The sequence below is a fragment of the Ctenopharyngodon idella genome, chromosome 22, assembly GCF_019924925.1.
Source record: "Ctenopharyngodon idella isolate HZGC_01 chromosome 22, HZGC01, whole genome shotgun sequence".
In the NCBI taxonomy this organism is placed as follows: Eukaryota; Metazoa; Chordata; class Actinopteri; order Cypriniformes; family Xenocyprididae; genus Ctenopharyngodon; species Ctenopharyngodon idella.
The window spans coordinates 7,559,691-7,585,886 of record NC_067241.1 but is presented as its reverse complement, the minus strand read 5'-3'; the positions used below and the strand labels follow the sequence as shown (position 1 = coordinate 7,585,886).

General features: G+C 37.6%; 1 protein-coding gene across 2 annotated transcripts in view; it reads left to right on the top strand.

Annotated features, from left to right (window-relative positions):
• The first annotated feature begins 409 nt into the window (after positions 1 to 409).
• The window catches only part of pax7b (paired box 7b), a 60,287-nt gene continuing 34,500 nt past the window's right edge, over positions 410 to 26,196 (top strand). The window contains exons 1-5 of one of the 2 annotated variants that reach the window (XM_051880877.1): positions 410 to 936; positions 1,861 to 2,096; positions 2,372 to 2,501; positions 2,761 to 2,889; positions 23,542 to 23,738. In XM_051880877.1, coding sequence (XP_051736837.1) covers positions 852 to 936; positions 1,861 to 2,096; positions 2,372 to 2,501; positions 2,761 to 2,889; positions 23,542 to 23,738 — 777 coding nt within the window. In that variant the 5' untranslated portion in view covers positions 410 to 851. Of the gene's footprint in view, positions 937 to 1,860; positions 2,097 to 2,371; positions 2,517 to 2,760; positions 2,890 to 23,541; positions 23,739 to 26,196 lie in introns of both variants that reach the window. The other variant, XM_051880876.1, reaches the window with a different exon arrangement.

Sequence of the window (26,196 nt, the reverse complement as noted above, 5' to 3'; positions counted from 1 at the left end):
CTAACCCGTGCGCCTGTTATAGGCTAATGAAAACATCTATATTTGAGTTGCAGTTGTTGGAACGAAAGGCCAAGGCTGTATACATTTGAGAGACTATGAATGAACAAAACACACTTACCTATAATTTTATATGAAAAAAAAGAGAGAGAGAATTAAAGTATAATTATCTAAACAAGTGCTGCTTTATTAGCTTATGACTTTTAGGCCTTGTCAACAAATGGCAAGCGATCAATCAAATGTTTGCATTGTTTTCTGCTCAAAGGCAATCTGATGGAGTGAATGAAAAGCTAGGCACTCCGCGTGTTCCTGCGTGTTTGTCTTACCCTGTGCTTTTTGTGATTGGTCGAAAAAAACTTACTTGTTCCCCTCCATGCCCACATGAATAAAAGAAGACTGCGAGAGCCTATCGGCGCGCGCGACACCCCTCCTACACCGCGCGCTAAAGTTATCCACTTCAACTACTCCCAACCCCTAAGCAGACTTTGTCATCCAAAACTATCAGACCTTTTAAGAAAACACTGCAAAGAATTAAGTAACCTTTGTTCACTCGAGAGCGTTTGGAGTACCCCCTCCCTGGCGCGCGCTGCATCTTGTTCTTGCGGTGGTTATTTTGCTCATGCCCCCCTCCGCACGAAACGACAGTGTTTATCTTTGTTTGATTTTTTTGGAGGTTTCACATCCCCGCGATAGTCTGACTGGATATCAATTTTTCATTTTTTTATTTTCCCCTTTTCGAAAAGAGGACTTAAGTGCATTTTTAGTCATTAAGGAAACATTCATCAACAAGTCTGGACTTGCTTTCGCAGTTTAATCATCAGCCTTACTGTGCCTCGTCATTTATTAAAAGTAGAATGTCATCTTTACCGGGAACAGTACCGCGAATGATGCGACCGGCTCCAGGACAGAACTATCCCCGCACTGGATTCCCCTTGGAAGGTTGGTTGGACAGGTGTAGGGCAGCCTACTTTGTTTTGTTGCAGTTCATTTTTGTAAACAATATCAGGCCTGCAAGATACAGATTTATTGTAGCCAAAAAGGTTTTTAAAGACTTTAAAGTGTACATTTTCACTTGCGAGAACCAAATTATCGAATGTATTTATGTACGCAAAATGTCCGAGATTTCGCTTCTGAGAGTTTTTTCTTTCTTAAAGTTCTTCTTTTTTAGTGGCTTTATTACATTTTGATGATCAGCATGCAATGCGTATTCAGTGCGTCAGAATAAAAAGGATTTTTAGGGCCATTTTGTTGCCGTCTTTAAGTGGTTCAAATAAAACTTTCAAATACTAAGCCATACCCGTCACTGTAGGATTTGTTGACTTGATCTAGTGGCGCAACTGATTCCAGAATTCACAAAGGATCATACTATTAATTGAACAGCATGCGAATAATGAAGCAGGACGCATCCAGGCCGAGAGGACCACTCAAGAGCAATCTGATAAATTACATTAAATGCAAAATTCTCTGGTAGATTTTCTTTCAGTAATTGACAGAAAACACAATTCAAAACAACTTGTCAAGAAATTCAAGCAGCAAGAACATTAAGTTCAATTTATTCAATTTTAGATTTTTGCATCTTATTTTTTTAATTAGAAGAATAAAAATAATGATTTATTAATGTGTTTTGTAAGACAGATTTAAACTAAAAAGTGTGATTCCACAGTTCAAAGTGCTTCTCCCGTATAGGCGATTTGATAGGCTATATTTGCATAAAGATATATTATTATTAGCCTATTATTTTACTTCTTTTGAGGACACTTTTCTTTTTTTCTTATTTTTTAATTTTAAGAGAGTAAAATTGAAGTCTGGATTTTTACTGATATCTAGCCAAAGTTAGATTTAATTCCCATTTCTCTACCGCAGTTTCAACTCCTCTGGGTCAAGGTCGAGTGAATCAGCTTGGCGGAGTATTCATCAATGGCAGGCCTTTGCCAAATCATATCCGTCACAAAATTGTTGAAATGGCTCACCACGGCATCCGTCCCTGCGTGATCTCCCGACAACTTCGCGTTTCCCACGGTTGTGTGTCCAAAATCCTCTGCCGGTATCAAGAAACTGGCTCAATCCGTCCGGGAGCAATAGGAGGAAGTAAACCCAGAGTAAGTTTATTATTGTTGTTGTTAGGCTATTATGCAGGGTATTTTGTATCATTTTAATTGTGGAGCTTATGAATGATTTCATTTTAAATACGTTTGAGAAAAGATGATAGCCCGTAGCCTAAAAAGAAAAGGAAGGAAAGGTATTTATACTCTAGGCACGTTCATGTACAATTTGTACTAAAATTTGTTCTGCTCTCTTTTTTTCCCCTCTTCACCCAACTTTCTATTTTTCCTTCCTGTTTGAATCTCCTCGCCTTCTCAATCAAACACAAAAGCAGGTGGCAACACCTGACGTGGAAAAACGAATCGAAGAATACAAGCGCGAAAATCCCGGCATGTTCAGTTGGGAGATTCGGGACAAACTGTTGAAGGACGGTGTGTGTGACAGAAGTACAGTTCCCTCAGGTGAGGCCGCATCTGGTAAGCAACCCCCTTTTTTATCATGTCCTCCAGCGTAATTTCTATCACAATGATTTTGTACATAATTTAACAAATTGAACAGAAAATAAAAGTAGGCCTAATGATAATTGATTGTTATTTGTAGAATAGCCTAATTATATTAATTGTAAATTACAGGTAGGCCTCTGGCTAATGTTGACGTTATTATTATTATTATTTCCCTACTATAATAATAATTATTATTATTTTTAAATTACCCCATCAGTAAGTTCTATCAGCCGGGTTCTACGTGCGCGTTTCGGCAAAAAAGACGATGAGGACGATTGCGACAAAAAAGATGACAGTGGGGAGAAAAAAACCAAGCACAGCATTGACGGCATACTGGGAGACAAAGGTAAATCATTTAAATTGTCTTCTGATTGTATGCTGAAAAAGCCCACCTGACTACTTGTTTAAATAAACTTTGCGCTTGAGTTTATTGGGATCTGTTAAATCTGCACATTAAATCGGTGTGTGCTTTTTGTGTCAGTGCTCAGCGTCTTTCCCAATCGCTTGAGATTTCTCTGCTTGTTCAACTGTCATTTAGTCATTTGATTTAGTGTGTATTTATACTGGCTCTGACGGATGGTATTTAGGCCTTGATCTATTTGTATAACAGACTCATTTGATTTGACACCGAGGAAACGGTCCCTTGAAAACGGTAACTGACAGATGACCGATGTGGCAATCAATATCAATTACAGCCCATAAGTTCAACATTGCCCGCTGGTTCTCGCGATAATTCGGCACGCTTATTCGCACGTTAACAGACCTTTCCATCTGGCAACGAGTAATGAGCATTTCCCCTAACAACACTGCAATAATACGAATAATTTTAAGGTGGTTTCGATCATTTTTATTTTATTTTTGTTCACTATTTTGAAATAGTAAGTTTGAATAGTTTTTTAGCTATTGGCTAGTCGTGTCCTATGTTTTATCTCGGCAGAAAAATTAACTCAATAAGACAAGAGTCGTATTGTTTGCGTAAAATAATACTACAAAACATTTTCTTTTGTGACAGTCTTTTTTACACTTGAAGATGAACCTCAGTCCAAAGATCTCTGCTTCACTGAAGTTCTTTTGGAGCGAGGAATCTAAAGCAAAGCCTAAAAGCAAGGCTTCGAAAGAAGGAATGAACCCTTCCTTTCACATTCAAAAATCCGTAAAGGGGGGAAAAACTTTTAACAAAAGGCCAAGAGGGGAACTATAGAGAGATGAATTATTCAATACACCCTGCTGGTAGATAGTTTTGTAATATTATGGCATCGTCTGTTGGAATAGAATGAGATTTGGAGGGTGCAAAATGTTTTATTCTTGTTTGGAAATGCCCACTGCTCTTTTTGGAATCACTATTGTGTTTCTTAGCTGACATTTAGAGAGGTGGTTTAGATAGGAGGTGCTCGGCCCGTCATTACACTTATGTTATTTCAACATTAAAATTAATTCAGCATTAATCGGTTATTATATAAGTTCGTCGTTTTAAAATGTTTTTAACGTGGAACAACAAATGGAATGTTTTCATTTTTGAAATATCGCAAAGGGCTTTTCTCTATTTAGAGGATGCGTGCTATTCTGCACTATTTAAAATGGCCTTTAACATGACTGTGTACAATTGATCTAAAATGTGTATTCTTTTCGAAAGCATGTTTGTGTTTACGCTTATGTGTGCTTGCGCGCGCAAACTCAAACCCCTCATACAACCTCTCTGTGGACATTATTCAGAGGCCAGCAGGAGCCACAGCTATTGGATTACGGATATACGAAGTGACAATCCGTGATTAGAAATTTTTGCCATTGCCCTAAACGCTGTGCGTTTAGAATGTGAATAGGCCTATTTCAAACTTATGAATGCATGCATTTCTGCTAGGATTCATGAGTAATTTGTGTAAATATCAGTAATGTTTATTTACATCTCCACATTTGTCTTACATTTTGTGAAATGTCTTTTCACATTTTAGCTTTATACAGCGTCATGCAAACGAGATGGGGCTAAAATGCAATCTTTTTCAAGACTTAAAAAGATTTTTCTCGGGGCTTGTTTCACTTGATCATCGAACTGGCATTTAATAATGTTAAGACTTATTAGAGTTCGTAATGAAAACGTGTCTTTTGAACAAGCGGCTGTGTTGGAGATGGGTGTAATAGCTCACAGGCATAGCAAGAAACTTATTTATCCCCAATCAGCTCTCACTCCTTGAGTTCCAAGCACAACGTTATTTTGAAAGGTTTTAAAGCAGATTAAATTGAGCCTTTTCTTTCTCTTCGCTTTCATCTTTAAACGGCCCTCACCAGCTAGCCTTCGGCACAATTTCTTGAGATTTTACATTTTTCTCACACTTGTTCGTATGTTTGTTTTATTGTATTTTTGGTCTATTTTAGTTGATTTGACGCACAAACACATGGCAAATGAAAGAGACCCCAAGCAGACTATTTGTGGACAAATTGGGCAGTTTTGTATTACTATGGGTGTGAAATTATTGAACAAAGAGAAGTGACTCCTAGCTTCATAACCAAGCCAAAACTCCACTCTTTGTTCATAATCATGCTGGTTTAAAACATAAGTCTGTCTATTTAGTAACTTCTGAAATTAGCTGTCCCCAAAGCTGTCATTTTGTATTTAACGAATTTTCACAGTTGTTGTGCTCCTATTTTTCATGTTCTGACATTCACTGCCCTCCTTAACGCACAGTGTTTGTATCCGAGCATGAAAGGCGGGCGCACATGTGGTGCTTTACTCGACCAATAAATGTCATTTGACCCAGAGAAAAATTTGTCGGCCAATTAATGGAGATTGACTGATTTCCCAATTTGACAGGAGTTGATTAAATCAATTGGCGTTTAGGGGACTAATCCTACAAGAACGAAAACGATCGTTTAAACAAATCGGTGGATTAGGCTATACGGGCATTTCTTACCTGTTAAGTGGTAGATTAGTAAATCCAAAACGATGACTCTTTCAACACTACCACTACAATTAATCACTTAATTCGTTAAGTGACCACGCTGAACGTGAATCGTTTGGCTGGAGAAGAACACTTTCAAAAATACGATATTTATAGAAAAATCGAATAATATCGAATGAAGTGAAATGTTTTGCCGTGTGGCGGTTATTTAATGAATGTTTATTGAGCATTGGTCATTCGTTTCGAGAATTCTGCAAAAGACCAATTACATCGAGAGAATGAAAAGTGTTGGCAAGCGGGTGGTTCCCAGATATTTGTAGAGAAACCAAAGTTATATACTGTATATTTGAGACTTTGAAATAAGCCTCGTTTGAAGAAAGAAGACCATAGGATGAGTCGGGAGACCACTTCAAACAAATCCATCTGGAATGGGGAGAGAGAGAGAAAGAAAGAGAGAGAGATTTAGTGAAAGTATGGGGAAGTTATTTAGCTATTAATATTTTTTCCTCAGGCATCGAGAGTCACTCCATCTGCACTTTCTCGCAGCTATTTGGCTGGGCTGAAATTGAGGGAGACCCAAATGTTGGGAAGAGATAACACAATCATCACAGCCGCGGTCCTGCGCTCTGCATCAATGTATTAAACTCGGATTAACCTCCCCTTTCCCCTACACTGCTATACCCAACACATTTCATTGGAATTTTGATATGGGGGCGTTTTGTAATAATAATAATAATAATAATAATAAAAATAACTGTTATTATGTATACAATACAGTATTCAAATAAATGTGTATTCACAGAATTACAGTTTAATACAAAATAAGTTACAATTAGTTAACCTGCATGTAGCTTCTGGTAGCTAAATATACATTTTTCTTTTCACTGTAGTATAATTAATCAAAGTAAAATGTAATATGTTGAAACACTTCATATTAGCATTTCCTGCTATTAGGCTATTGGTCGAATGCTACTAGCAGCTGTAATTAAAATGCACATAATATGATAAAACTGTTGTTGGACATGAAATACAGTAACAATTCTGCCGATTAATAGAACAAATCTGACGTTTGTATAACCAATCTCTTTGCAAGGTCATCGTCTAATGATGAGACTATATGCTGTGAAATATGCTAATCCAGAGATCATGACACCAGAGCGCCTGTTTAGTGTCAACGGCGTTGCCTCGTGAAACATTTGCAGTGTAACTGAATTACATGCTAGTTAACTTCAGTCCTGCACTTTGCTGAGGAAATTATTTTCCAAACGTTCACCCAGGATGTTCATACAAAAACTAGGCTTGCACCAAATCCAGGTCCTTAATTCGTGGAACGAATCGAATGTCGGAAAATGTCGAATCCAGTAGTTCTGTTTTTCCTAGCATTTTTTGACAGCTTTACACCGCTCTCTTTGAATTCGTTTTGGAATAGTTTTGACAGATTATTTCCGTCTATCATTGATTAAATATTGTATGTGGATTGTTTAATATATAATTCTAAATATTGTGTAGGACACGACAAAAGTAGTCGTAAATATTCGACTCAAAGTGTCTGAATAGCGTCATCACAGCCAGTCTTTACGAATATTTGACGTTAATCATTTAGAAAATGTCAAAAGATTGCGTAAGTCCTCTTGAACAGAATATTAATATGCAATTATTTTCAACAGCTTTGCTGACCTGTTAACCTGGGGCGGATCCAATAGATGCAATGAAGAGGATTTTGTGTGTTTCAGATGTTTAAGGGAGAGAGGAAGAAAAAAATAGAAAGTAGGTGCAGAAAAGTAAAGGCGTCTGGAGGAAATTGAGAGGCTTATAGTCTTTGATCCTTGGGTGCTTTTTCTTATCGGAAACATTTGTGGTGACACCACGACAATGGGAGTTCATCATATTACAGACTGCCAGTGCTGCTTTCAAGACGGCCTGTCTATTAATTAAAATATTTCTTGCCATGTGGGACAAGGACTATCAGTGCACATATAACTATGCGAATGGCTTTTGGATATCAGCTGTTCTATCCCTTTTTTTGGTTAAAGGGAAAAGTCCACTGTAGAAGACATGCAGATTTTTTTTCGTTTCGCAAAGGAAGCGCATAATCCTTTTCCACTCAGTAACTAAAGATCCCCTTCGTTGTCGCCAGAAATAAAATGAAACCAACAAGTTTTCAATTAAGCCCTGACATACCTGCAACCTATGGGATGTTTTGGGCAATCATACAATTAGATGGTCAAAAATGCATGTCAGAGATTTGCACTGTGCTGTAGAGTAGGGGGCATCCTGTTAGACCAGAAGAACAAAACGAACAAACGACTATGGAAAACTCCTGCTGACACTAATAAAAGTATTGGCCTCCGGGCTTCCTATGTAATGTCACAAAAGTGTTTTTGATGCCCTGGACTCACCATCGCTTTAGTGCTGTATACGGTGCCCTGTATAAGTGAAAGAGCACGGAACCCTTGGTGACCCCATAAAGATGTTTCATTCTTTATAGTCCAAAAAGACGTTAAAATACCGTTCGAAATCAGCAACGCGGATTGGTTGCGAACTATATAAATAAATCAAACTAAATTAAGCGAAGCATATAGCAGGCTAAAAGGAATAAATATTCTAATAAAATATTAAGAATGTATCGAGTAGCCGCGAATAAAAACAACACGACTAAATTCTACCAAAATAAACGCATTTCAATCCACACTATAGGATAGCTATACGAAATAAATCATACTGAATTAATGAAAAAAGGGAATTAATATATGTATGCTTTAATTGCCCCTTATGGGTGTTCAATTTAAGGAAAGAAGCAAAGACTAGCAAACGTTCGACATACGACTCGACTTGTTGATTTTCATCTTATTGTTCGTATCGCTTTCAAACCAGCTTTAATGGCCTCTTTGGGAATACAAATATACGAAAAGAGGAGTTACCAAAGTGGAAGAGGGGGGTTTGAATCGGGGGAATTGCTGCCCACTCCTTTACCATGGAGTGTTCAGTAGCCATTCCTTAATCCTTCTTTCATTTTTGCCGACAAATGCCAAGAATCCTGTCTGGAGACCCAATGGGAGACTGATCATCTAACAAAAGGGAATCCTTCCACAAAGAAGGAGTGCCAAACGTGGTTCAGGGCACTCATAAACAGACCAAAGGAAAAGTAACCTTTTGCCGATAGATCTTATAACGTTTTGAGCACAAATTTTGAAACCTATAGGTTCACATATGTGTTTGTGCAAATGAGAATTTGCTCCGGCAGTTTTCATCCACTGCAGGTGTCCGTGTACAGATACGTTAAATAAACACTATTAATGTAGGGTCATTGAATAGACAAAAATAACAGGATGGGCTCAATAAAAAAATGGATGTCGATATAGCCTATTGGCCATAATGTGTTTATTAATTTTTAATTAAAAAGTGAGACAAAAAGTAGGATCCATGTCATATTTTGGAGTGAATAAGGTTGAAAGCTATTTTAAATGAATTTTAAATTAACAAAAATGAAAAAGCAGAACATATTGTCTATTTCAGTGTTGTTCTTGTTTTGTAGTAAACCTTTTTACTTAGAAGACAAAAAGTTATAAATAAAGTAGCCTGCTTGAATTTAAGCTGCTCTAAGATCCCATCAAGATTTGCATAATGCAGGCCATTAATTATCATTTAGCTCATTAATTACTGTAGGAACAAATCTACCATGTGATGTTAGAGAGTTTAAACTATGTTTCAAGGTGCACCTTTATCAGTTTCCTTTAAAAAGTCAGGTCCTCCATTCTTCTGTGAATTAACTTTTGTTCCTTCTGCGGTTTGCTTTTTTGTTTGACCAAAAATTATTCTGGTGTCTGACAGCCCTCTTTCCTGATTTAAAGACAGTCACTTCAAAAGGGAGAAAGAAAAGGGGAAAGCCAACCGTCTGTTATTTTGTGTCTTTGGCCTCTCTGCGTTGGCTATTCAGGCAAGTTGATGAACTCCTCCAAAAGTTTATTAAGAGGAGCAAAACAATGGTGTCTAAAGCCTTTAGGCAGCCAAAAGAGACAGTTTATAAACTAGCTGCCATTGTTCCTCAAAAGCAGATGCATGAATACCTTTGAATGGGCTCCCTCAAACTGACACGATCAAGCTAGACAACAGCATGTTAAAAGGAACTGCCTTTCTTTCTGCTGCCCAGATTTGTATTTTTCCTGCATTAATGTACATCTGCGGTAGGAGGGATCCAAGCTGGACGAGCTCAGTCCCAGTCAATGCCCAAACCCACAGCCCTTTGGGCTGTTTGAAGTAAAGTCCTATGTTTTGCACGCCCTCAGTGGGCTGCAGGTGTCACAAGCCTGAGAGAAATATGGTAATCTAAGAGCAAAAGAAAAGAGTCACCCTCCTTTTGACGTTTTAAACAGAGCATTTTCCAAGTGAATGACTTGAAATTGCCTGTTTGTAGGGTTTGAATTTTGTCTTAATGCAGGCAATGGGATTTATAGGGCTTCCATGTAAAGGTTTAAGGTTTCAAAATGTAGACAGGAGGTGTGTTTAATTTTTCAACTTTAATGCCATATCTGGTTAAATAGCACTGGTTAAAAATAATTGTAAAACTAAATTTTATTGCTTTATTTCTTTCTTATTTGCAATTAAAAGAGCAATTAAATGTTTATTTATTAACTGGCTTAGATTATTGGCAATGTCTAATACTTTATTATGATGTGCTACCACTAAATATTTCAGCTGTGAGTTTGCAGATCAGGCTGAGGCAGTCAGATGTTGAAAACAAAGTAAGGGCCAGATTAAGGAAAGATTACATGGTTAATAAAAATATAAACAATTTTTTTCTTCTTTGTAACTTTATCTTTGTTTTATACTAGCATTCATTCATTCCATCTGCTTGTCTTCTCTTTGTCGTTTTCAAGCAGACTTGTTTACTTGTCCCTTTACACAAACAACATATCATGTCTATAATGAGTTATTGAAGACCCATAAAGAGGCTAGTGAAAGCTGAGGGAGCATGCATTGCTTTCTGTCTGGCACGAGAAGTATAATTGCATTTTCCTCCGGTCCACAATGTTGACTCTGTTTAGACATGAATAAAAGCAATTTAGTTTTGGCTGAAAATGTACTTGGAGAATGCTTTCACATTGCCAGCTCCAAAAACAAGTCTTTCAGAAGCAGAGCAGTGTACACAAACAAGTGATTCCTATGTTTTCCTCATTACTGTTCAAATTTTAGCAAGTTACACTGATGATAAGCTAGTTGTTTTAGTGTTTTGTGTAATTTTGTGCTATGTTTGTAAAAGAATTGATATTGAAAATCTCACTTCATTGCAGCACTTTGTTTACATCAGTATAATTTAGCTGTATCCACTAACAAGTTGATGAATCTCTCTGGGATGAAAATATAACACTATATAGACTATGAGAATATAAGACTGTTGATTTGATTGTTGTTTTAGTCTTGAGAAATAATTTAGTCACTTGTGCTTGACTGTGATTGTTCACAGCTTGTTACTCAGCCTGGCGCAAGATAAAAAGTCAGTACAGTGATATAAGAGTACGCTTACACGACAATGATGTACAAAAACGTTTTTCCATTGAGTTTTTAGCATACAGACGACAACGTTTAATGGATTCTCAAAAACAACTAAAAACGCTGTATTATGCATGCCAGGCCAGTAGATGGCGATGTCACTTTGTAAAAAACACTACACGCCTGAACATGTAATACGTATGCGCATGATGCTACCATTTTCACAAATTTATGTTTTTGTAGTTTAGATGATAACAGTATTAATTTCAAAAACTTGCACTTTGGAAACCGTTTCCAAAAGTTTGCGTTTTCACTTGACTAAGCCCCCAAAACGCTGTTGTTCTGTAAATGAATGGCCAAAATGCATAAAAAGTTTTCTGTTTTTAAGTTGAAAACGGTGTTATGTAAACACCCCCTAAAAGGTCCTTAACCCTAAATATCTCATGGTGGAAGTTAGATTTTCAATCTAAAGACCATGATTACGAATAACTTGGAATTTCTGTAACAAAAATATGCTTAGAAATCTGTCCGGTTTCGATGACTAAAGAAGCATGGCCCATTTTATAGGTAACAGTAATTAAGTGAGGAGGGCAATTGCGCTGCATCAGTCCTACGATTAGTGCCGAACAACATGGTCCAATGGCTTAAAAATCACCATCAGCCCATGCTACTTATGGCCATAAAATTTCTCATTTTATGCTCTTTAGTGGCTTCACCCCGAGACTCTTCATTAGCTTTATTTATAAGTGTGTTTTGCACTCACACAAAGACAATAAACATGTTCCTAGAGTGTTGCAAATCAGAAATTTGCTCAGATTTTTTCCACCAACTTAAATGGTGAATGTGCTGGGCAGTGTGAGAGCTGCAGAGGGGCCAGGCAGCTGTGAGGGAGTCTACCCCGCTCCCCTCTCCCCACACAGGCTTCAAACAGGGCACTTGTCGTACATTTTTAACTAATGGGCTTATTTATGCAGCCATTGTCAGTTTTTCTTCAGGCTACTCTTTCCACATTGACTTTTTTTCTCTCACCCTGCAGTATACAAAGGCAAGTGCTGCTCACAGTTTTTTTGCATCTCTTGATATGAGATTTGTCATTTAAAAACAACTGGGTGCAGCGTTGAGTTATTACGGCCCCCAATGAATTGTGTTCAGCAGGTTTGCACGTTAAGACATCAGAGCCCCTCATTTATGTTATAGGGTCTGTGTTTTGACAGACCGCTCAAAGAAAAGCTTACCTCTTCTTTAAGATGCGCTATATGAAATCACTTTTTCTTCATCTCTGACTATTTATTTGCTTTTCTTTTGGAAATATGATTATGGATTTTCTTTATTATTTATTTATTTTCACTTTTGGCATTTGTATTTAAGCCCTAGGCTGTCCACTTAAAGCTCACGTTGATATATTAAGATTTATTTCCCATAAGCTAAGTCAGTGGTAAAATTGACATTCAGCATTTTTTTGTTTACGCAACTGTTTTATCTCAAGAAGAGACACACGCCACCGCTGTGGGAAAAGCGGATAAAGGCTTTGCATTTAATAAATGGTAGTTTGCTAAGACATAAAGCCATGATAACACAAACATCTTTGTGAGGATGGAATTAAGTTCAGCTGCAGTTTTACTCTAAGTATTTACAGGGAAGGCCTCACATGGAGAAGCATAAAGTTTTCTGCAAATTTACTTTATTGCAGTAATGCAAGAAAACTTTTATCTGAGGCCAAACCATCTCAGCCCCCCCCCCCCCACACACCTTTTTTTTTAAATAGATCTGTAATGGTTTTTCAATTCAGCAATTCATTTGACACATTGACTACAATGGATATTAACAATGGCATTTTGTGTCAGAGCTGCTTCTAATATTTATTTCTGTATGTGGAACATCTAAACATAGTTCACTCAAAAACAGAAAATTCATTTATTCACTCTCATATCATTCCAAACCAAACCTGTATGACTTACATTTTTCTTCCATGAAACACAAAAGAAGATATTTTGAAGAATGTTTCAACTGTTTTTACACTTACAATAAAAGAAAATGGGCCCAAAATGACATTGACTTTCATTGTATGGACAAAAAGGACAGATTATTAGAGTATGTTTTACAAGAAAATAATATTTCAGTCTTTCAAGTTTAATTCACTGCATTACTTGCCATTTCTTTGTAATTATTTGTGAAATTTGCTTGCAATTTCTGAGTGAAAATTGTAAATCCTACATGGCATGACAATGAGTAAATTAATTTTCTGCTTGTAATGTATATCATGTTAAAATCTTACATAGTTTACACACTCTTGTTCCAACTGAAATGTGCTGAAGGATAAATTATGCTCATCTTTTTGGGTCCTCTCTGACACACACACACACACACACACACACACAGTTTAATAAGCTATAGGCATGATAGTTTAAATGGCTGATTTTGTCGTCTTTCTCACCTTTTAGATATTTGATTAAGTTCCACGGTGCTGATTGCTTTTGACCTCAATTAGCGAGATCTCAATCCCAGGAAATGAAAACTCAATATGAAAAAGAAAGAATGAGACGGGAAGTAAATGGACACCTGCCTTTCAGTTTCTTGCAGCTAGAAACTAAATTAGAGCTCTCTCCGGCTTCACTTGACTGAGTTAAGTCAGCACTTCCCACCAAATCGACTGCGCTGCACATATCTATAAAGAATCCACCCCCCCTCAATTGCCTAAAGATATTTTAAGAACCATTTCAGAGTTGTTCTTAAACAGCAATGCAGCGAAATTCAGCTAATACAGCAGAACAGATGTGATCTTCACATTCATGTTCTGTGTGGATCTGATAACTTTAGCAAAACATGATTTCTTTAACATGATGTGCAAAGTAGGTCTTATTATCCTAACATATTCTATCTTCAACATTCTTTATCCTGTCTGTCAATAGTTATAGTTTCGTTGTCAAAACTCCTTTTCAGTCACCACATTCCAGAACTTTCAAAACCCAAGAGACACAAGCCATCCTTAGAGTCTCCCTCTCGCTGTCTTTCTGCACTGCCACCCCCTTTCCACTGCCCTTAAATGGATTCATATTCAGGCAGCATTTTCCAGTGGCGCTTGGGCACAGAGAGTCAATATGTCAGCATTTATTGATGCCCTCGGAGCTGCACAGGGTTGTCAGGCCTCTTTTCAGGCTTAAATGGCCCCCTAAGGTGCGTCTTCTATTGGGCCTGAAAGGCCATGGAGGCCCCCGAGTCTCTCTGTTGTTTAAGGTGAGCACACTCTCACACAGGCACGGTGGACAAAAAGCCCACTGAGCCTTCATACACATGACAAGACCTATAAAAGAGCATCACCCATCACCTCTCCTTCACATCTTCCCTCTCTTTCTCTCAAATGTTTTTGAATGCTACAAAAAGAAAGGAGGGCTAATTGTTTGTTGTGGGAGCCAAAATTACGCCGCTTTCCCTCCTTTATTCCATGGAAAGAAATTAATGAATGTGGAGCAGAAAGCAGGACTATTGTGTTTTGGTTTTGTATGTAACATTTGGTTTCATTCTAAAACAAATCTGTACTCATTACGGTTAACTGTGTTATACTGAATAATAAATGCTATTAAGTTTGAGCCTCATCAGTTTTTCAGCATTGTCAGGTGTTTGATTTATTGATTCATCTTTGGAATAACCCAAATTAATTAGTAACATCACCATTAATGTACTTTTGCTCATACTTATGTGTTTAAATTCCTAACCATAAGTATTCAACTTTGGCACATAACTCTGGTACAAACATAAATGATTAATTAAACTGTGTGTCTTTTTTAAACAAATTTATGATTATCGGACAATAAGGCAGTGAAAACAATCCCTTTGACTATTATTGAAGGAGGGTCCTGAGTCATATGTATGGCCCACAATATCATAGAGACTTGGGGATGTCATCTTTTGACTTGGGCCAGTAAGTAAACCACTTACAGCCAAAATTATATATATTTTTTACCTAAACACCAAACTTTACGTATTCTTTTAGCCAAAAACCTGTTTAAATTTGGGTGATTGGGTTACTCCTTATGCTGTTTAGGGTGTCGTATAAAGATGCTAAACCAGTTGTAGTACAGTTTTTCAGCAATAAGCCACTTCTCGATATTTCTGCTAAACAAATTTTACTTATTGCTAATTTTTGGTCACTGTTTAGAGCATCTATAATGCTAATATGTTTACTTGTTGGACCGTATCCATGTGTGCACAAAATAGACACTGATACAGTCCAAACATGTCATTGATCACTGTTTCGATCAATGATTTCGGCTGAAACCGAAAATTATTTTTTGTTGTTGTTGTGGTCAAATATTTTTGGTTACCAAAATTCAGTGTTGGGGGTAACGCATTACAAGTAACTTGAGTTACATAATCAGATTACTTTTTCAAGTAACTAGTAAAGTAACGCATTACTTTTTCATTTTACAACAAAATATCTAAGTTACTTTTTCAAAGTAACGCAAGTTACTGTTTCACATTTATTTACTGCTGACCTTCAATGATCTAATTCAACCATACTAATAAGCAAAAATGACTTTAGATTACATTTAGAAATAAGAGTGTTGAACTTCCTTCTTCTGTATCCTATTCTTCTTTAATCCAGAATGGCAGCACAGCTGAAAGGTTTGTTTGAGCTGCACCCTCTACTGTACAGACGTGAATATGCATTTCCTTCAGCCTGAGGCTTATTCATTTCACTTTTGGTGTAAAAGGGCCTTAACAATAGCCAAAAATATAACTTTTTTTTTTGTTGTTATTAAAAAACAAACAAGCAAGCCCAGCCCAGGTGAGAAAACGTAACGCAAAAGTAATGTAACGCATTACTTTTCATAAAAAATAACTAAGTAATGCAATTAGTTACTTTTTTAGGGAGTAACGGAATATTGTAATGCATTACTTTTAAAAGTAACTTTCCCCAACACTGCCAAAATGTAGGTGCATCACCAATAGTAACTTCCTAGAACCTCCTTGCATTGCACTGTAAACCTGAATAAGTTGGGCTTATAAGTAAGCAGAACTATCAAGTTTTAAGCTTGTAGTACTCATGCATGATAATTGCTCCTAACTTGAAATACTTAGTTTGCTAACTCATACACTTTGATAGCAATTAACATAAAATATTTAGTTAATTAACTTTTTTTATTTTGAGGTCTTCCAAATCAAATGAGTTATTTACTTCACTGTAAACCCTAAAAAGAAAATTCAAAAAATGCCAACTTGCTAATTTGCTAACATGTTAATAGCATGGTATAACACTTACTGAATGAGTACAGCAACTTAAAACATGTAACTTACCTGCTCTCAAACCAAGCCGCATCCGTCACTTGTCACCATGATGGTAACCCTCTAAAAACCAACATTAACAGAAACTCTTCTAAATTAGCATAACAAAACATTAATCACTACTAAATCTCCCTTATCCATTAATTTTGCACAAAAAAACATTATATAACACTTAATTTTAGCATTTACTCTCCCTTTCGAGTGCCATGAGCAAAGCATGCTGGGAAATAGAAATCCCAGCCCAGTTTCAGTTAAACTTAAGTCTAAATTAAAAGAAAGGAGTTCATACAACTCAAAACAATAAAACAGTTCAGTTTACTTAAAATATATCAGTTCTGTGAACTCAAAAGAAAAAGAAAGTTGTAAATACTCATAACAATTAATTTAACTGAACTAATTTGTTAAATTTAAGTTTGTCCTACTCAAAACAATTAAGTATTTTGAGCATTAGGGTTTACAGTGTGTGGAGACCATTGATATTTTCTTTCGAAAATGGGAAATATAGTTTTTATAGCCTTGCAACTCTTAAATCACAGAGATTGTTTGGAAGCAAGTGCAAATGAATGTGTAAAATAGATCTATACAGTGTTTCATTCATATGGCCCGAGAGTGCAGATATGTTTGGATGACAGTTTGAATGATACAGTAGTTGTAAATTGATCCACATATGAATTTATACCTGTAATAATTTAAAAAATAAATGGGACAGTCATTGCTGTACCTTCACTGTGATTATCCAGTTGGACTCTCAAAGATGAGTATGTGTCGGAAACAATGAGGCCAGTTGTGCGCCTCAGCAAATACTGGACCGACCTGAGTATAATATTGTTTTGAGAGCCAACTCTGATGAAGACAAATGTGTAAATACGTGCTACCATGCTAAGCTTAGTGGAATGTGCAGCTGTGGGCGAACACTTTACCCCAGGCCCTTTAGCTCTTTACACAGAGACTGTGGCAGGAAAGGTTAAGGGGAGAAAGAGCGAAAACGAGGGAATGAAAATAAAAAGACAACAGAGAGGAGAAAGAGGTCTGAGTGTGGCCGTGATGATGAATATCCCATCTGCTCACAGGCTCATCGGTGATGGAAGTGGTCTGAAGGCTTATGTTGGGTGGTCATGACTTCTCTTTGGCCTTAGTCACTCCTCACCCGTAGCGGTTAATCACTGTCCGCCGTGTAGCCTCTCGGAGCCTCTTGCCCAGCTGTCAACAAAAAGCTCAGTCAGGTTGGCTGCATGAAGCAAATCTATGTGAATCAGTTTGAAAGTGTTACAGCGACTCTTCTGGTTCAGTTTCACCAAAGGGCTTTTAATCGAATTCCTTTTCAAGATATATTAGGCCAATTCTCCTCTGATTAACTGCCTTTGATGTGTAAGTGCTACAAATCAGGTTGATCCCATGGGGCACGTTCACTCTTAATAACTGATGGGATGCAAAGAGACAATTTTAAGTTCGGAAAATAATAGGATTTGGGTACTTGTCAGAGCTTGTTTGAAAGAAAACATCGCTCATTTGCTGTCAGATTATCTTGTTCGGTTCGAAATTTATGCCGTGTTTTTGCATCCTTTTGCTTGAAACATATTGAATTGAACAAAACCATGAACCCTGGAGGACTACATGGATAAAGGAGTAATATTCACAGGGAATTTTTAATTAAGCCCACATTTTAAGATAAAAACATTTAATCAGCATTCCTTCAACTTTTTAATAGATTTAAGAGTGTCGTCTTATTGTAATTAAGTGTTCCCTGTTCTTTTCTGATTAGTCCAAAGAGCTTTTTATTTTGTAAAACCCAGTTTTTGCTCTATTTACCTTTTATTCAAAAGCTTTCGCTGCTGTCTGCTCCAGGCCATCTCAGACAAAATGTGTCATACTCAGTTATATTTATGCCGCAGCACATTCGACAGATCTGGGTACTTGCCATGGTCTCATTCGTGTGATGGGACCCAGCATGTCAATCGTGGGATCTCGCAGAGACAAAGATGAGGTCCAGGTTTAGACGCGTATCTGCATCAGCGTCTGTTTCATTTCCATAATCCTGTCCTCATTATACTACGAGTAGGAGAGCGATAGATGCTGACCTTTAGCAGGAGAGTACTGTCAAACTTATTCTGGTTTTATCTGTCTCTGCAGGGCTGGCTGAGGAGCAGCTTGTGGGTTTTCTGTTATGGCAGCTAAATGATTTTGTAATTGTTGTGACAAGGGAAGAATGAGATGTGGCAGAATACATACTCATCAGTCATGCAGGGACCACTGCATCAAGCTTGTAGGCTTTCAAATTGCGTTTCTTAGATATGTCCCCTTGATTTTTATTCATCTGTCTGAAGGTAACAATGTGGGGAAATTGAGAAGTTGATCGCTTGTCTTGAAACAAATCTGTTTTGGTAACTGGGGCTGGATATACACCAATTTTTACAAGTTTGGGGTCGGTAAGATTTAATTTTTTTTTTTAGAAATCATTGTAAAATGCTGATTTGCTGCTCAAGAAACATTTCTTACCAATGTTGAAAACTGTTGTGCTGTTTTCAACCTTCACATATGGGATTTTTATTTCTGTGCCCCTGAGAATACAGTCCCACATATGGGATTAATGCTGCGTTCCAGGCAGGTTTTTGAGCCTTTAAGTCATGACTTCAAACCACGACTCATGACTTTGTAGCGTTCCAGGCGAGTCACGCCAAACTGCCTGAGCGCAAGGAATTGTGCTAGATGTAAACAAACCAGCATGGCGGACCGTACAGGGCTTATGCTCATTTACAATCATTTCTATCGCCAAAGGTGCTTACTCCTTGCTTATTTGAGGGAAATGGAAGAGGAAAAAACGGTGCATAAGGCAAGAAAAGCTGTTATACCTTTTATTTTACGTTATTTGTATATTTGGAAATGTATTTGGTATTCACGAGTTCACACTTACAAATAATCAGATAGTAAATAGTATGAGTAGTACGCGTATTTGGCGTGCTGTCCGAGGAGAGGGCTCCGAGCTCGGTATTTTGGCCCGAACCCAGAGTACTCCCCCCGTATTCTGGTTAGGAAAGTAACCAGGCAAGTGTGAGGAGACGGGGTGGTGGAGGGATGCTGTAAAACTGTTGAGGAATATGGGTGAGTCGACTGTGTCTATATATATGCTTTCACTCATGCTGATTGGGTAGATATGTTGATTACTGATTGCTAACAGCTGGCTGAAATGACGTGATTAGTCAGATTATTTGAACGTTGTTCCTCCCGAATTTTGTTAATAAAACATCATTTAATTTATTCTTGCACTCAATGGACTGAAAACTAGCTAACACTAGAATTGCTGCTGATAATGCATAACATTTGCGGATATGTGTACCGCATGCATAAACAATGCATCTGTAGGGGCTGCCATTGTTGTTTCGCAGGCTATGTGACGTCAGAGCGCGGAACTGGGAGTACATCGATCTAGTATGAGTTCACGGGTGGGAAGTCACGGGGTTGACTGCCGTTCCAGTGCACTTTCACGGGTAGAAGGTTGGAAAACACGGGTTAGGTTGCCTGGAACGCGGCATTAGAACGTTCAGTGACGTCACATAACTGCCAGATTTAAACTGCTTTCGCGCTTTGGCTGCGAGACGGACGCGCTCAGCGCTTGTCATATATCACAACTACGCAGTGTTTTCAGCCACATAATGTTTTTTTTAAGGTTTCAGACATTTAAATACACATAAGCACCAGTAAAACAATACATTTAGAGTTTATAAAATACACACTGATGTAAGACATCAGTGGAAGCAGCAATAACAATCCATTCAAATATAATTTGCTGACGTTTATTCATATCAGACACACATAGTGGGCTTAAGTAACTATAAAGTTTACTCTATTATTCTTCCAGTTCACCAGCCACTTACTCGCATGTATTTCGGGAGAAACTGATGAATCACGTGCTGTAAATCCGACTGACAAACTAAGATGGCGGCGCCCATCTCGCGTTATAGATCGAGATAAAGATCATTTATAAAGGCTTTTAAACTACAAAACACACTCACTTACGCACATTTGAGCATCGGAATATCAGATAGTTGATGACATGGTAAGCAAGTTTGTGAATATTTTAAATAAAAAAGGAAAACAAAATAATAGCGATCCATCTGTCATACAGTGTTATTGTTGCTGCGGTCTGTCACGTGACAAGCATGACGCGTCGCCATGGAAACAATAAGGGCAAACGTTCTAAAATAATGGTCGCCTAAAAAAACTCACTTTGGGGGGGTCAGCTAGAATATTTTAAACTCATGCTTGAAATATTTTTGTGGAAATTTGATGAAAGTTTAAAAGAACATGTGTTTGAAACAGAAATCTTTTGTAACATAAATGTCTTTACCATCACTTTTGATCAGTTTAATGCATCCATTCTGAATAAAAGTAATCATTTCATTAAAAAAAATAATACTGACCACAAACTTTTAAATGGTAGTCAAGTTTGATTTTCTACCACATGTAGAGGGATAGTTCATCGGATCATTTATTCACCCTCATGACTTTTTTTCATTTGGTGAAAATAAAAGATTTTTTGTTTATTTTTTTTGTCCCCATTGACTTTCATTGCATGGACAAGAACTTTCTTCTTTTTGTGTTCCATAGAAGAAAAGAAATACAGGTTTGAAACAGCATGTGGGTGAATAAATAATGTCAGAATTTTCATTTTTGGGTGAACTATCGCTAGCAGTGTAGGGAAGAAAAAATAAATTCTATGTTGTGTCTTCAATGAAAGTGGTGGCTACCTTTTGGAAAAACAATCAGTATAGATCACTGCACCAGCCTTAAGTGGCCGTCATGGCGAGTCAAAACCAAATCACTTTGTCACAATTTCTCCAAAACCAACAAAGAGATTTAAAGAACATGAGTTCCAATATATATGTACACTTGAGTATGTTTTTAGCTGAGTGTTTGGATGAGGGGAGAATTCTGGCAAAATGAATCTTAAAAGAAAAGGCAAAGGAATTGATTTAATTAATGCGGCCTCATGTCCTACGGCCATGTGTAATCCGTCGAGAATTCCTGAGCGTGAGCTCTGGGAGACAAAAAGACATCTACCAGAGGACTCCTCAAGTGGCCTGTAATGAGAACCTCCCTGTAATCCCATAATTCCTTGTTTAATTAAAAGACAGAGCTGGCCTGGAGTCGAAGCCACTTTGATGACTCTTTCATTGTTGTGCTTTTGTTTGGAGGCTATTTTTGGGACTTTCTGTCCAACCGTCCAACAAACAAATATAGTGACGTGCAAACATATTCATTCTGTAATCTGGTGTTGCCCTTGGTTAGCATTCGTTGTTGTAACCAAACCAATGTCAGGTGACAGAGGCATTTTTTTCACATAAAAATACAGAAATGTAGAATCATTCCGAATCTTCTGAACTCATATCTGGAGAAAAATTTTTGGTTAAATGAATGAAAACCAATTTTTTGGTTTTATTCTGGAATAAAACCAAACATTATGAGTTTGTGTAAGAATGTATATTTCTCTAACTTGCCTCAAGGTACCGTATGGTGAAGAAATGGAGTGAAAAGATCTGCTGTCATCTACAAGTTTTACTGTCATTGAATTACCTCTAAAACCCCTCTTGTGTTTCACCTAGCCTGAAAAACCAGTTCTGTACTGAGTCTTTCCAATGACCCTGGTAAAAAGCGGATGTTTAGGGTGTAGAATATATGTTCTGAATCTCACTGTTAAATTGTGTGTAGGGCTGGGCATTGATACAGATTTCCTGTTCAATTAAATTTTGATTAGATTCCAGATTCATCACAGTTATAATGTCCATTTTGTTTACAGCATTAGCAGAATGAGATTTTCTTCAATCTTTTAAAGTATACAGGGAAGAGTTTTAGGCAACACACACTCTTAAACAAAGGTTACAAAAGAGGGTTTTCACACCAAAGCCATAGAAGACCAATTTTCAGTACCCTAAAGAACTTTTCAGTGAACATTTCTTAAATAAACCCTTTTTTCTTAGTTTGAAGAAAAATGTAATAATCTGAAGAACATTTTTCCACTATAAAGAACCTTTTGTGCATTGAAACAGTTCAACGAATGTTAAAGGTCCTTTAATTTTAAGAGATTTTTTGTTGTTGTTGAGATTTTAAAAATCAATATCAGAATCATTTAAATGAATCACGATTATTGGGGGAAAAAAACATCCCTAATGTATAAGGAAAGGCAGAGCGCAGCCCACTCGGCTCCTAAATAGTCAACCATATTCAGAGGGGCCAGTCTTGGAAGCCCACAGCCAATAAAAAGCCAGGGTTCAGCCATCACTAATGTACAATTGCTTCAATTTAGCGGGAAGTCATGGCCTGGATTAAGGCCAGTGTCTGCCGAGCTAGGCCCCCAATGCTGCTGAAGGGATTTTCAAGGATCAGCCCAGTGCCAGCCAAACTGGAAATAAATAAGGAATCAACTCAAATGAAATGATAAAAACAGGCTTCCCTTTTATATGTGGAAATGGTCTTGATCTGACTAAAGAATGGGCTGAAGGTAGATCTATAGAATCTTTATTGCTAGTTATTGTTTTTTTGCCAGCATACTTATCAATCTTTTATCATACAATATGTTTACACCTATTAATATTAATGCCTGCTGCAAATATTTGCAAAGTTAGCAGCAACATTAACACACCTGTATAAAGGTCACTGTTTTGCACAGCACGGATAAGCTAATGTGTCATTTTCGTTTCATCACTAAGCTACTCAGCTTGAATTGCCACCCACACTCCTCTGGTTTGCATTAGATCAGATTTGGGCTCATTGTTTCTCATCTTTTCTCCAGCTAACCACTAAACAGAAATGCTATAGTTGACATGGCTGCATTTGACAGATAATCCACCGCTCTTATTTTAAAGATGGCAGGAATATTTTGCGGATGGCATTTAATGAAATGAACTCAATCGTATACATGAGTTATTTGCAAAGTGCCAGTTTTGTTTCATTTTAGCACAGAATACCAGTACAAGGATCGCTAAGGTGGTCTGTGGAGATTAACTCCCCCCTTTTCCCTCTATGGCCTCGGGGCGAACTGGGATGCGCACTGATGTGGGATTGTATTTACAAGAGCTTCGCTTATATAAATAGCCGTGCATTGAAATAATATTCGCTTGAAAGCCACATGAATCCGTATCATTTCACCATACCGCCATCCATCTGTTTTTTTTGGGTCTACATTCATTCACACATCAAAATCAGTATGATCATGACAGTATTCATGAGCAGAGAGCTTTCTGGGAAGTGCGTCTCTATGGAAAGTAGATGTCTGATACTGCTATAGTGGCGTTCACATCGCACTCAGTTTTCTCGTTCTCTATTATCTCTGATAGGTCGAATGGACGAAGGCTCGGACGTCGAGTCTGAACCGGACCTGCCCCTGAAGAGGAAGCAGAGGCGCAGTCGGACCACTTTCACAGCCGAGCAGCTGGAAGAGCTGGAGAAGGCCTTCGAAAGGACACACTACCCAGACATCTACACCAGAGAGGAGCTAGCCCAGAGAACCAAGCTTACCGAGGCCAGAGTACAGGTACGACACTATCAAATACTAAAATAGTTTCTGGAGTTGCGAGATATACACATGGTTTAACTGAAATGCGGTTCAAAATGTGTTTTATTGAATCAAGAGCCATACATCATTCTGTATACAAAAGGAATAGTTCACCTAAAATGAAATCATTTACTCTCCCTCATGTCATTCCATCTTTTTTGATCCTAGAACACCGTTTTAATCAACCAATCAGATTTGAGGGACAAGTTTACAGTTTAGGTCAAGTTTAGGCTTACAACCAGGGTTAGATGATTCCACATCAGTGTTATTCACCTATCATTTCCCTCTGATTTTAGGGATAAGTTATGGGTTGGGTTAGTTTAGGAGTAGGGTTAGGACTAAATTTTCTGATGGAATGTTGTTCCAGGATCAACAAAATCTTGGCAAAATCATGGTGATCATGAATGCATACAATCAAAGTCAATTGGGTCCAATGTTGTCTTTTGAAACAATAAAATCATTGGAATGATACGAGGGTGAGTAATTGACAAAATGTTCATTATTTTGGGTGAACTATCCATGTAGTTGTGCTCATCTATGAAGTTTAAAGTATGGTACTCGTAAGACTGATGCTCTCAGTTGGAGATGTAGATGGCACAATGAGAGCTCAGTAAGAGTTCAGCTATGTGCTTTGAGGTCTATAGAGCTCTAAAGTGTCACTGGATCTGTTGGACTAAGGTCCTCTGATTGATGATGCGTGTAACAATGCAACTGCTCATCTCAAAGAAAGTGCTAAAAAACACAGCGGGCCTCTTCCTGTCAGCCATATCGGAGAGAAACACGATCAGGTGGCTAACATGGCACTATGTCTGTTAAAGTTGCCATGAAGGGAAAATTCACAAGATCTATTTTCTAAATGCATGTAATTGATCTTATTGTGAACGATTCATCCATGCATGTTTCGTTTAAATTAAACAGAGTTTTTGACCTTTGAATTTTTAATCAAAATCTTCCGGTGAAACAACAGACTTCTCTAATCATTTGGTTTTCATAAACTCCTCCTTTTTCTTACAATCAACTGCAAGTTTACATTCACATCTGTCTCCATCCAGCCGATGAATTGAAGTCCTGCCCTACATTTATTTTCTTTTTGATGATCCGTTTCACTTTGATGTACATCAAAATATGGAAGAAAAGATCTTCGATTACATCACAACTTTGGACCTTTTGGAGGAAAACTTTTTGAACTCTTTTTATATTTATAGAAATAATTTTAAAATACATGTTGGAGGACGCTAAACATTTGTAGACAAAATGACAAAAATATTTTTTAAAGATTATCTAAGGTATAAAAGTATGCCTTTTCAATCAAAGTGGCTCATTTGTTTGCATCTAACAAATGATACAGTACGTATGTTTACGTGCACAGTTGTAATTGAGCTACAGCAGTTATAGTCTTCATCTTTCTGTCCAAATATACATGATCCAATGCATAACTGTATATATGGAAAAAAAAAAAAAAACATTTCAAGTCATTTCTGACTTTCATAGCATTCACACAACACTCAGACCAATTGTAGTCCATGCAAATGTGTACTGTATGTATACATGGAAAAAACTCTGCAAAGAACGGACTGGTGTGATTTCAGTTGAACTAGCGAGTTTACATGATGAATTGCTAAATGAATTGACTAAATTTGAACTTTTAAAGTGCATGTAAATGTACTTATTGTTGCAAAGGATAACAAACATTTACATGCAAAGGCTTTGGCTCCTCCCACCACTGGCCCTGACAGCTTGTCAACCATGTGGATAGTTGAAACAATGAGAGGGGGAAAATACAGTAGAGTTATGGCAGCAGCTGTTGGGAGCAAAGGGAGGGGGATAAAAAGAGCGAGAGTGCATTCCTGATGGATTTCTCACTTCAGCTTTTGGCTGGGATCTTTTCTTCCCACCACTTTCAAGCCCACCACCGCTCCTTGTAAAATTTGCTGCATATCAGAGAGCATCCCACACACTCTCTTGGGAACCCCTCTCCACCAGTTACATTAATCAATCAAGAGCTTGTAAAAGATATGACCGCTCGCCATGCCCCTGCTGCCTGCTTCACCTCTGCACTGATACAGGATTGTGCTCTTCAAATGCTAATGCTCTGGACGCTACATTAATGTAGTAATGTATAGTGAAATGGCACGTATGGTCAATCTGACTTGGTTATTTGATTTTGTGATACAATATTATCTGTAAACACTGTATGTCAGATATTTGCAAGCTGCCTAAATGACATCATTGCGTAATTGAAATGCAGCTGTCTCTCTCTTTTTCCCTCTCAGCCACGTTTTAGGGGGCAAAATTGCCATCACCACCTTTCAAGATGCCAAATGTCTTACTCTTTCTGTGATTAGACCCCTTAATAAAGCTGTAGATGCTTATTTTGCTTTGTTTTAAAGGGGTCCTTGATTATGATTTCACTTTTTTTTACTTTAGTTAGTGTGTA